The sequence below is a fragment of the Octodon degus genome, unplaced genomic scaffold (genome assembly GCF_000260255.1).
Source record: "Octodon degus isolate 3935 unplaced genomic scaffold, OctDeg1.0 scaffold00012, whole genome shotgun sequence".
Taxonomy (NCBI): Eukaryota; Metazoa; Chordata; class Mammalia; order Rodentia; family Octodontidae; genus Octodon; species Octodon degus.
In genome coordinates, this window is record NW_004524588.1 from 12,417,928 (window position 1) to 12,430,877 (window position 12,950).

Here is a 12,950-nt window from a genome sequence, read left to right on the forward strand (position 1 = left end):
TTTCCTTGGTCTTAACCATCCAGCAGAAAAGTATAAAAATGAAATATAAGAAGTAAAGCCATGCTGTTATGTTGAACTGTAGGGGACTCAGGTCAAAATCGTTTATTTTTATTCCATGGGCTGTTGTGCATTTTAACCACTCTAGATCACACAAAAGTGTTTTTGTGTGAAGAAATATGCAGCACAAAAGTTACACCAGTGTTCTCGCTGCCTAGTGTCAGCTGTCACTACCTTAGAGAAATATTCAAGTTTTTATGGTATGAGACTTCAGGGGGAGGGAGGAAAGGAAGGGAAACAGTTACATTTGTGAACCTTGCCTACTTTGATTCAGTTTTTGTGGCAGTTGGTTGCATTAGAGATTTTGTAGGAAATGCCTTGATCACTTTATGTTTGGAAGGATTATGCTTGAGGTGGTCTGTTCTTCATGTTGCAAGAGACGTGGTCAGGGTGGAGTTGTCTGCTTTTACCGCTGATGTTGTGCAGAAGTCAAGGATGAAGTGACGTGTGCTATTGTGCACTCCAAAGGCACATGCAAGCCAGAATCTCTTTGAGGGAGCCTGCTTTTGGAATGTAATGCCCCTAAAAACAGGAATGTGTATTTATAAGGTATGTCCTAACCTTGGCTGGTATTGTGCACAACCTGTCAGTGAATTCTGCTCATGGGGAGCTGCACAGTGACACTTGCAATACTTTTGTTGCTTCTTTACTAACTAAAGAACTCTATCTTCTGAAATTTTTTGTGTAGTCTCCCAGAAACGCATGTAAGGAAAGATATAATAATTCTAAAATTATTATTTTTAACATAATATGCCTAATGATAAAACAAATTATCTTCAGAGCTGGGTAATTGGGAGGATAGATTCTCACTATATGAAAGACTTTATGAGTTTCTTTAAATTCAATGGAGGTGATTTCAAGCTTTAAAAAAGTTTTTAAATTAGATTAAGAGTTCAAGTCCAGTATTTAGTATTCCTATGCCACATTAGCAGAATACAGATTGTGGGATGGCTACTCCAAGCCCTCTCTGTTAGCCTCTAAGACACTTTTGCATAATCCTTGGAGCTGCAGGGAGCATGTTTTTAATTTAATGAATTTAAAGTGCTGAACAATCTATTACTAAGCAATTTTAGCAGTTATTTTGTCCTGTCAAATAGTTAACGTATGGAAGAAATGCTGTAACAGAAGAACAAGTGATAAATTATCAGTAGATTTTATTGGCTTTACTTTTTGTGTCCTGTTTTTATGACATTCCATGACTTATGCTACCTCTCCATGTGCGCCACGTTAGCCTTGTCTAACTGCCATGTGTCCCTAATTGCTGGTTTAGCTGACAGTTGGTATATGTAAAACTTACATGCAAAGCAAACTATAACTTTGATAGGGTAACAATGTATGAAATACCTTTTGAAATTCAGTAACCTTTATAAATATTTCAGAATCTTTATACCTTTACTGTTTCTTATAGGTTATCTGTTTTTAAGTGGCGATCTCAGTGGAATTTAGCACAAGCTATCATACACACCCTGTCCAGGGACAGCTAGAAATAGCATAAAGCTGTCTGAAATTTTCAGTTCTTTTTATTAGATTCATCAGTTTTCAGTCTTCTAAAGATTTGAGCAGTGAAAATCTTAGCCACAGTACCAGACAGATAGAAAATAATTAAAAGCTTTAATTATATTTCATTACTAGTTCTTAGAATTTTACTTTAGCTGATTTTATAGCATACAAAGAAATAAAACCCTGTACTGCAAAAACAGTACTGAATAAAATTTTGTCTAAAATTCTCATTGCATTATGAGGAGAAATGGAAGAAGAGGGAGAAATGGAGTGAGTCCATTTTTCTCTTTAAAATAAGTTTTTAGAAGTTCCTACATTTTGTGAGCCACACATTCATTTAGAGAAAAAAATGATTTTTTAAAAAGCTTAAGATAGCAGGCAATGAAAGTAATGCACAGCCAGAGGCTGATATCCTACTTAAGTCTTTTGCTTTACTTGGTCCACACTTGAAATTTAGATGTTCCTTTGAGTAGGATAATCATTTGACAGTATGATTTGTTCACCTGCCATATATTTGTGTTTCTGTTTTTCTGCAGTCTAAAACTATAACCGTAATGAATTCAGATACAGCAAGCGAAGTTATCAACATGTCATTACGAATGCTAGGAATAACTGTAAGTTGTACTACTTGCTATTGTTAATTATAAACGTTAATACTTTAGATTCAGAGTAATGCTTAATTATGTAGATCCATTATATGCTTCATGTGCAAGACAACTCACTATTAGAGATACTAAACCCCCAAATGTAAAAAATAAGGATAGGAAAATCTTAATATTAACATTATATATATACCATCTTATATTTTAAAATCTTAGGAACTAAAAGTGTGATATGATTTGACTACAGTTTTACAGTAACATTTTTTGCTATATACATACAAAAATAATTTCATGCCGTAAGACTCTTGGTAAGAGAATTTGAACAACCCTCCCCCTTCCTTGTCATTGTTTGATTCTTCTCCTCCCTGATTTACTTACCCTGTTATTATTACAGGACTCAGTCTTTGAATGATAAATTCTGAAGGATTTTCTCTGTGGTTGAATTTTTACATAAACAACACTTGGCAATATGCCATATTAGCTGGCTGCAGGTCATGGTACCTTTTATTAATTAATAAATTTTTAAAAGATGGCTTTGAATTAGATCATGGATTTGAAAAACCTTAGAATTCATACTGTACTCTTCCCTGTTTTGCTTTTGTTTTCTGCCCTTTCTGTTTTCTGGGGTTGAGGGGAGCTTTGGCAGTGTTACTGGTGGAAAAGATTAGAATACTTGAGGAAGAAGTGTAGGCAAGTGCAATTAGAAGGCTCTACTCATTTGCCTTCCTGCCAGCTACATCAGCAGTGCTTGATGACCACTTTTAATAAAAAGAATAGCCTTTAGAAGAGTGAAAACTAAGGAAAACACTTGAACAGTTTTTGTGAAATTCTCTATTATTAAAACACTGCTACTATGGTATGACATTACATGTTTGATATATGCCATGATTATATTTAGATATGTTCTTACACAATACTATGCTAAGCGCTTAAGAACTGTGGACAACCAAAATTCAAGATAAGAAATCTGACTTACTAGTAAAGTTCAGGAATATATTTAAAATGTAATTAAATTTTGTATACACTGTAACATGGGTCAGGTGTCAGGGATAGAGCTTGGTGGCACGGCCCCTGTCTGGCAAGTACAATGTCCTGAGATCAATTCCCAGCACCAAGCAAAACAAAACAAAAAAAAAAATAGAGTCAAGCAGGCATGCCTGCATCAAATTCTAATTTATTCTGTATATATCTTAGAGGAGAGTAAATAGTTTTAAGGGTAGGATTTAGGTATTGGTACATAACTCATTTTCCTTTCTATGCTTTTCCTTTAGAAGAGTGATCATTCTCCTCAGATCAAAAGAGTACATTAATTTTAGTCAAATTCTGTATCATTTCTAATGTTTTTAAATTATTTTTTTATTTTTTATTCTTTTTAAAGATAAATTTAAGAAAAAGAATGTAAGCTATTTGATTATTAGTCGTTTATACCTGTTCTGGGGGATTTTTACAGTGTTTTCAGAAACAACATAAATCTCACTTAGGAGGATTGAGCCCATGGCCTGTTTGTTGAATTGCACCCTTAGCCCTTTGTGTTCCACTTTTGAGCTATCTCCATCACTTCTTCCCCAGGCTGGGTTTGAACTTGCGATCCTTATGCTTCCAGAGTGCTGGGATTACAGGAGTACACCACCACACCTGGGTAAAAGGAAAAGATTTTTATTAGATTTCTTTTCCTCCTTGAGGGGATTGGGCAGGGAGGATATGACCAATAGCATTGGTGAGGAAGGAGCAGGCGGCAGTGTATGGTACTCTCCAGGCCAGGAACCTCTCTTAAAGGATAGAGGCATGATGTTAATTAGAAGTTAAAGACAGGAATGTGAGCTATTGCCAGCACACTTGACTGTCTGTTCTAGCTTTGTTTAAAACATTTTTTTGCTTTATCCCTCCTAGAGGATTCAGCAAAGTCTGTAAAATTTACTATTCTTTCTTTCAAGTGGGATTTATAGTGTTGCTGGGTTATAATTCTGCTAGTGAAAAATTTTGCTGTTTTCCATGACTGGCCTGTTCTCTGGATAGAATTCTAATTCCTTCTGTCCCCTAGATGGACTTGCCCAAGCTGAAGCCAGTGCCAACTACCTATCTCCTCAAAGCCCCTTGGTCATTCCTCTGCTCAGAAGCAGCTGAGCTAATAATCAGCCTTTGAGATTTTATGTTTTAATCATAGACACAGCAGTGTTCGGTGCTTTCTGGGTAACAAGGCTATCTTTACCAGGTCAAATTCAGAATTCTGTGGAGTCCAGAAACATCACAGAAATGAGGATTCACAAGAAAAGATTAACCTTTCAGGGCTGGAGAGATGGCTCAGTGGTGTAAAGCACCTACTTGAAACAAGCTTGGCAAAGCACAGGGACCTCGGTTCGATCCCCAGCACCACATGCCAGCCAGCCCCGCCCCCTGGTGGGCTGAGCTGGCCACACACACACACACACACACACACACACACACACACACACACAATAAATAAATGTAATAAATAAATATTTAAAAAAAAAAAAAAGAAAAGATTAACCTTTCAGAATCAGGAAATTTGTTCCTCCTTTGAGAAGGACTATCTACAGCTTCACATTCCACAGGCATTCTGATGCAAAGAGGGTCCAGTTCAGTTGTGGCTTGAGGCTCCCTGTTCAGCACTTGGAGAAGAACAGAATTCCCAAGACCTCTTGGAGAATGGGAGATGGGTTGTAGGAATCGGCACCCTCTTAAAAAACTGTAACATTCCTGTGAACCTGAATAGCATTTAAATTGTCTGTAGGGTTTTTTTTCAAAGCATAAAATTGAAAAAACATGTTTCCTTCATTCAAGGATGAATATGAAAAACTTATTTGACTTTTTTTTATCTCATAGGGTTCTGAGAGAGATTACCAGTTATGGGTCAATTCTGGAAAAGAAGCAGCACCATATCCACTCATTGGTAAGTTTCTGTGAAAACCTCAGATAGCATTGTGTTTGTATTATAATTCTAAATGTCCCAGAATTGGTCATATGGCCCTAAGCTTGAATATTAAATGTCCTGTGCTGTGTAGTTATTATCTGTTAAGCATTTATTATGTACCAAACATTGGTATCTTTTCACTCAGGCAGCTAATAAGGTAGCATCATTGGGAAAGAAGACAGATTTTCCCTTTTAAATCAGAACTTTCTTGCCAACTATTTTTTTTCCAACTATTTTTCTAAAAGAAAACAATATATAGGTATTACTTTTTCTCAAAACGTATTTTTATGCTCAATTTTGGATTTTCATGTTTTTCCGCCAATCAATTAGATTGCCTCTATAGAAAACTAATCCAGTTGTGCATCTCAATCTAATATCTGCTCTGTTCCCAGAACTTTCCTGGATGACATAAAGAAAAGATTAATTCATTATGACTCTTTAATGTCCTTGTAGGGGCCAGGGAGATGGCTTAGTAGAATAAGCACTTGCCTGGCAAGCGCAAGGGCCTGAGCTCAATCCTTGGTTCTGCCAAAAAAAAAATTTAAAAATAAAATAAAATAAAGCCCTTGTAGACTAACTTACCAGCTACTACTCTACAAGCCAGCTTTACTCTAGCCAAATTTCTCAGTGTTTTGAGAAAATATTGACAGATTGTCTCATGCACAGAGGTGAGTGCAAAACTGATCATATTTGGTTTTTTTTAATGTTGTCATTTTTATAAAAGTAAATGAGCAACAGTGAAAGTTGTCCTTACTTAAAATTATTTAAATCAGACTGATTTAGTTAAAACTAGGTAGTTGAAACTTTCCTTACAAGCTTTTACCAAAAAGCCATGAGATACGGTGGTCCCATTCTTGGCAGCAATTTTTTTGTTTGAAATATTTATTGAATATATTCATGGTGGAACATTGGTACATATATATCACATTCTTTTTACATCTCCTTCTATGTGCCTTGTAAAACATTTGTACATTAGTTGCTGGCTATTCGATAAATGAATTTTGTATTATTTCTGTTGTAAAGATCTTTTTGCTTTAATTCCTAGAAATTGCTACAATATCTAAATATTAATACATTTCCACTTTACACCTATGCCAGTTAAGAGTTCACTGAGTTACAGTCAGTAATCAGAGAATTTGCTAAGTTTAAAGAATTTACATGTAGTATTTGCGATTACACTAAAAGGATGCCATTAATCAGATACTAAAGAACAAAAAATCAGTTTCAGTCAGGTCCCCAGGGTTTAGTTTTTCTACTTTGTAAATTCTCTTTTGCATCTATGTGTTTCTGATTTTCTGTGTTCTTCCTTGTGATTGTGGCCTGTGAACACCAGCCCCAGCAACAGGAGGAGGAAGCACAGAGCAAACAAGTCCCAAATGCTCTTGAATTTTTTTTTTTTTTCAGACAAGCATTCTAAATAATCATGTACTGGTACTTGATCTCTCTCGTTCTCTGTCCCTATTCACATATTTCCGCTGCTCATATGTACTTACTTGATCCTTATAATACTTGAGATGTAGGATAGATATTTAAATCATGGATTTGAAGTCTAACAAGCATGTAGATTTGGTGAAGATTTATAGATCTAGTTGGTGTCAAGGGAATCAAGCACTGTACAGTTCATAAGCTGATTCATATAGTCACTCCAAATAAGATATTCTTTAAACATTTTTTTCTTGATCCTCCATTAAACTGCTTTGGTAACCTCATTGGCCTATAATTCTTTAATGGTCAAAAAGGGTTCGTTACACCAAAAGTCCCAGGAGTGACTGCAGAACATTCCTGTCTATCTCACGCACCCACCCATTCAACTTGAAGTCTACACTTAGATTTCTGTCTTTCCAGGGCATGAATTTCCCTATGGAATTAAAATGAACCATCTTCGAGACACTGCACTTCTAACACAGGGGTCTAAGGATGCTGCCACCCTTTCCAGCCTTCAGGAGCCCTTCCTCATGGAACCACTACCCCGAGAGATGCAGTGCCAGTTCATTCTGAAGCCCAGCCGCCTGGCGGCCACCCAGCACCTCAGTGGTGAGTCACTTCTCCAATGGAGAGCACTTGTTCAGCAAGTTTTCATTCCTGAACACAAATTAATACAAAGGGAGAGTCTCAAACTTTGACCCAGATGAGGTATTTTTAATTTGCTAATAATGTATTAAAGAGGAAGGATGGAGTTTTAGAAGATAGTTTTATAAATCAGCAATAGGCATCACTGACTTAACTAGCACCAGATAGCAGTAGTCTCTCCTTCCGTCACCATTCTTTGCCCTTTAACCTCACGTGAGTCAAAGGACCAGGCAGTGCTACAGTTGCTTCACTGCTCTTTTGTCCTCCCAAATATTTTGTGTGTGTCCCTCTACCTGGCCATTTAGAAAGAGGAAGCTGTCAGTAATGGTATCAAGGGACTGATGCCCTATGTGGGCCTCTGGTATTGATAATGGTCTGAAGACTAACATGGTTTCTACAGAAGTCTCTTCCCAGCCCACTAATGTGAGCTCCTGTGAACATGCTTCTAGTGTCCTGAATTATTCAACCAACCATTTTCACCAAAAGACTAATAATCTTAAATCTACTGTTTCTGGACACATTTCTACATCTACTATAAGCATACAAGATTTAATCACCTCACCATTCTTAAGTGGCTTTCCTTGAATTGGGTAACAAATGAGACTCTCAAACTTTTGTTAGAGGTTCATTTTCATTATTTTGGTAAAGAAATACAGCAATGATGAAACATTTCCATTTTAAATATTGTCCTTTTTCTGATCATTTCTTTCTTACATTAATGTGTGCTTAGTGTACTGGAGTATTCTTTTACCACAGCCATCGTACCATTGTAAGTAAGCATGATATAATCATACCTTGTTGTACTCAGTTGTTTTGAAACTTCTTGAATTTGGTACTCAAAAATTTTGTATTGGCTGAGAGTAGTGGTGCATATCTATAATCCTAGCATTCAGGAGGCTGAAGCAAGAGGAGCACCATGAGTTCAAGTACAGCCTGAACCACACACGGGGATCCTTTCTCAAAAAACAAAAAAGAAAATAGGAATATTTTGTTCTGTTACTGTGTTTTTATTTAATATTTAGTATGCAAGTTCAAACTTGTCAGGGCTGATTGCTTTGTGGCATGCTACTTTTTCCAGCCAAAACAATTTGGTATCATTTAATGAACAGCAGCAAGATACCACAGTACTTTGCCATTTAATTCAGTGACAGAATTGTCTATAATTCACTGTGCTTTAAAATAAAGTGAACAGGGGCTGGTGAGATGGCTCAGTGGTCTGAAGCACCTACTTAGAGCAAACAAGCTAAGCAAAGCACAGGGACCACGGTTCAATCCTCCAGCACCACATGCCAGCCAGCCCCGCCCCCTGGTGGGCTGAGCTGGCCACACACACACACATAAATAAATAAATTAATTAAAAAAAAAAATAAAGTGAACACTAGAAGCCCATTTTACTCATCATATGACAACAAGAGAAATGAACAAGTAAGATTTTATGGTATCGTGGTAGATTGAAATAATTTGGGATATTTTGGATGGAGTCACTGGAGCTTGCAGTACCCTGTAAGGCAGAGCAAATGAGTGCAGCACACACCAGCTGTCACAGATGCCCAGCCCTGCCATGGAATGGAAAGCAAAAACAATCATGGGCAATACGGCAGCATATGAGCACAGTTGTATTCCTGGAAAACTAGCAGGGAGAGTAAAATTTTAATTTATTTATTTATTTATTTATTTTTGAATAATTTTATGGAGAAACAAATAGTAATGAGACAGTTTCAAAACAGATTACTAGCACAGTTTCAATAATTAACACATTGCATATTGTTGTCTTAGTGGTTATTCATTGTACAAGATGCAGACATGATATCCTGTCCACAAACACTATTCGAACAAATCTCTGTAATCATTGAATTAAGAGAATGGAGCTATATATCTATCCTAACTATTTTGAATATACAGATACAAAATCGTTCATTTGTAACCCCCTTTTTTGGTTAGTTTTGTCAGAGAAGGGTATTCCATTATCATTTAAATATTGTAGAGGCATGAATTCAGCAAAATATTCCAATATAGTCCAGTAGTCCGTACTAGTAGTGGGTTTTCTGTAGGACTGGCAATGTCTGAAGTTGTTGACTTGAGCCTTTCACAGCTCAGCATATTAATATGGCTTTAATTTTATACTTCATTTTTATACTTTAATGCTGGATGGTTACGACCAAGATAAAGCAAGACGTCTATAACAAGAAATGTAACTTTCATGTCTGATAAGCTCAGTCAGATCCCTTCAGGATTTAACCTGAAGCCCTGTATCACAGTTTGTAGATCCTTTGTCAGTGTCAGCCATGTGGATGAGTCATGGCCATTGCTTGACCAATTTGCTGTATGTGAAAGCCTGAGAGAATGTTTTCTCTCTCTGTGGCCTCATAATCTCCTTGATTAGAAAATCTGGGACACAACTGAGTTACATGATATTACAGTACAGGTTCTCTTATGTCCTGAGTCTTCACTGACCTTGAAAGGCTAAGGCCAAAATGCTGGCTGTCCTTTGAGCCCTTGTCTGTAATTTTTGGTCTGCAAATTTAGGTTGTTAACCCTCCAGAAGAGAAGCATATTATTTTTGCCCTGCAACATAGGCAGTTGAGCTTAACCTTACTACCTTTCTGAATATCAGACATCTTAGGCATAACATGGAACAGGTATTTTCCTTCAAGTATTGATATGTTAAACTTTAAGTCCTTACAGAATATGAAGAAAAATATTTTAAAAAGTAAAAAAAATCTTTAAAAATAGGGACAAACAGTTACATAGTTTTACACAAAATTTAGAAATCTAACCATATACAGCATGGAAGCAGGACAGTCCTTTGATATTTATTTTTCTCTCTTGTTTTCATTTATTACCCTTTTTTTTAATTTTAAACATTTACTTGAGAGACAGTATGGCAGTAATTGGTATGTCATGACAAGCAGTACATATTTATTTATTTATTTATTTTCATAATTTTATTGAAGCAGTACGTATTTAGAAGACCAGAATGACAGGCATTCCAAGCATTACCTACCATTACACATTGCTTTCTTCAGTGCCGTTGCTTAGTTCACAGTATCAGCATATAGTTAGTCATGGTGGGAATCCTACCAATTGACTGCTAGTTTCAATAACATGCTAAAGATTCTCAGGATCATTGCCTTATGCATCTTATGTATATAAAAGTATGGCTTTGCCCATGTCATGTTTCCTAGCTTTTCTCCTTGCCCTCTCTTCATTGTCTAATCCTCAAGTTCTTGCTTTCCTTTCAGTTGTGTTATACTTATTTGTATTTCTTCTTTTGAGTTCTTATACTAGGGAGACTATATGATATTTACACATGTGGGTCTGGTTTATTTCACTTATGAATATATCTTCAGGTGGTATCCACTTAAATATAAAGGCTTTGAGTATATCATTCTTTATAGCTGAGTAATACTCCATTGTATAAAAATGCCACATCTTTTTCATCCATTCCTCAGGTGACAGGCATCTTGGTTGTTTCTAAGATTTGGCTATCACAGGGGCTGGGAGATGGCTCAGTGGAATAAGTGCTTCCCTGGCAAGCGCAAGGGCCTGAGTTCAATACCCAGTTCCACCAAAAAAAAAAAAAAAAAAAAAAAAAAAGATTTGGCTGTCACAGATTGTGCTGCCGGGCTGGCAAGATAGCTCAGTAGTCTAAAGCGCCTGCTTAGGCAAGCTTAGGCAAGCATGCAGGGACCTCAGTTCGATCCCCAGCACCACATGCCATACCAGTCCTGCCCCCAGGGTGGGCAGAGGGGACCATAAAAAAGAAAGAAAAGAAAAAAAAAAAGAAAGGAAACATAAAAAAAAATGTGCTGCCATAAACATAGATACGCAAATATCACTATGATATGACATTTTCAGTTCCTCCGGGAAAATTCCCAGTAGGAGTATAGCCTGTGTGAATGGGATTTCCACTCTTAGTTTTTTAAGGAGTCTCCATGCTGATTTCCATAATGGTTGCACCAGTCTACATTCCCAACAGCAGTGGAGAAGGGTTCCTTTTTCCCCACAGCCTCTCCATTTGTTGTTGGTTGATTTCTTTCTGATAGCCATTCTTTGTGGGGTTTTAATTTCTATTTCATGGATGGCTAATGATGTGGAGCATTTTTTTCATATATTTATTCACTTCTTTAATTTCCTCCTCTGAGAATTGTGTTTATTGCAGGTGCCCCTTTCTGGATTGGGTCTTTAAATTTTGGGGCGCTAATGTTTTGTAGTTCTTTATAAATTCTAGAGAGCAGACCTTTGTCTTAGTGCTTATTAGTCAAGATTTTTTCCAAATTTTTGGGTTATCTTTTCATTTTGTTGGTAATTTCATTTGACATGCAAAAACTTCCCAATAAGAGGAGGTCCCAGTTGTAAATTCTTTCAAGTATTAACCATGCGATTTGATTTTTATTCATGAACATTTTGCCTACCCTTATGTCTTGAAGATTTCCTCTGCTTTCTATTCCAGGAGATTTAGTGTTTCTGTTTAAATATTTAGATCTTTAATCCATTTTGACTTTAGCTTAGTGCATGGTGATAGACCTGGGTCAAGTTTTAGTTTTCGGCATGTAGAGTGCAGTTTTTTTTCCAGCACCATTTGTTGAAGAGGCTATCTTTCTTCCAGAAAGCATGTGTAGAACTTTTGTTGAAATAAGGTGGCTGAGTATGTTTGTAGAGACTTCTGCATCTTCTAAGCTATTCATTGATCTTCAGGTCTATTTTGTTGCCAGTACCATGCTAATTTTATCACAGTAGCTTTCAAGTATAACTTCAACTCAGGAATTGTGATGCCTTCTGCTTTGTCTTTCTTGACCAGGATTGTCTTTGCTCTTCTAGGTCTTTTCTGGTTCCCAATAAATTTTAGGAATGACTTCTCTAGGTCTGTGAGGTATGTCGGTGGTAGTTTGATAGGGATTGCATTAAATCTGTACAGCAATTTTGCAAGTATGGAGATATTCACAGTGTTGGTTCTTCCTATCCAGGAGCAGGGAGTATCTTTCCATTTTCTGAAATCCTCTACGATCTTTTTTCAGAGTACTGTAATTTTCCTTGAAAAGAACTTTGACTTCTTTAGTTGGATTAATTCCAAGGTATTTCATTTTCCTCAGTGCTATTTTAAAAGGTATTGCTTCTCTAATTTCCCTCTCAGTGTGTTTGTTATCTGTGTAGAGGAATGCTATTAACTTTTGGGTATTGACTATATCCTGCTAGGCTACTGAATTTGTGTATCAATTCTAGTAACTTCTTCGTGGAGTTTTTTGGGTCTTCCAAGTAAAGTATCATGTCATCTGCAAATTTAACTTCTCTTTACCTATTCTTATTTCCTGTATTTTTCTCTCTTATCTAATGGCTCTAGCTAATGATTCCAGAACTATATTGAATAGGAGTGGTGAAAGAGGACATCGTTCTCTCATACCAGATCTGAGAGTAAAAAGTACCAGTTTTTCCCCATTTAGAATTATGTTGGCTGTTGGGTTCTCATAGATGGCTTTTATCAGATTGAAGTAGAGGCCTTCTATTCCAATTTTCTGTAGAACTTTGAACATGAATGAGTGTTGGACTTTGTCAAAAGCCTTTTCTGCATCAATTGAGATGATCATGTGGTTTTCAGATTTGGTTCTATTGATTTAGTGTATTATATTTATAGATTTGGTATATTGAACGATCTTTGCATCCCTGGGATGAAACCTACTTGGTCATGGTATATAATCTTCTTGATGATTTGCTGTATTCTATTTGTTAGGATTTTATTGAGGATTTTTGCATCTATGTTCATGAGGGAGATTGGCCTATAGTTCTTTTTT

General features: G+C 36.5%; 1 protein-coding gene across 3 annotated transcripts in view; it reads left to right on the top strand.

Moving 5' to 3' along the window:
* The window catches only part of Arhgap20 (Rho GTPase activating protein 20), a 126,555-nt gene that overhangs the window by 94,067 nt on the left and 19,538 nt on the right, over positions 1–12,950 (top strand). For all 3 annotated transcript variants that reach the window (XM_023709553.1, XM_023709554.1, XM_023709555.1), the window contains 3 exons: positions 2,094–2,171; positions 5,004–5,070; positions 6,937–7,125. In XM_023709553.1, coding sequence (XP_023565321.1) covers positions 2,094–2,171; positions 5,004–5,070; positions 6,937–7,125 — 334 coding nt within the window. The remainder of the gene's footprint in view (positions 1–2,093; positions 2,172–5,003; positions 5,071–6,936; positions 7,126–12,950) is intronic.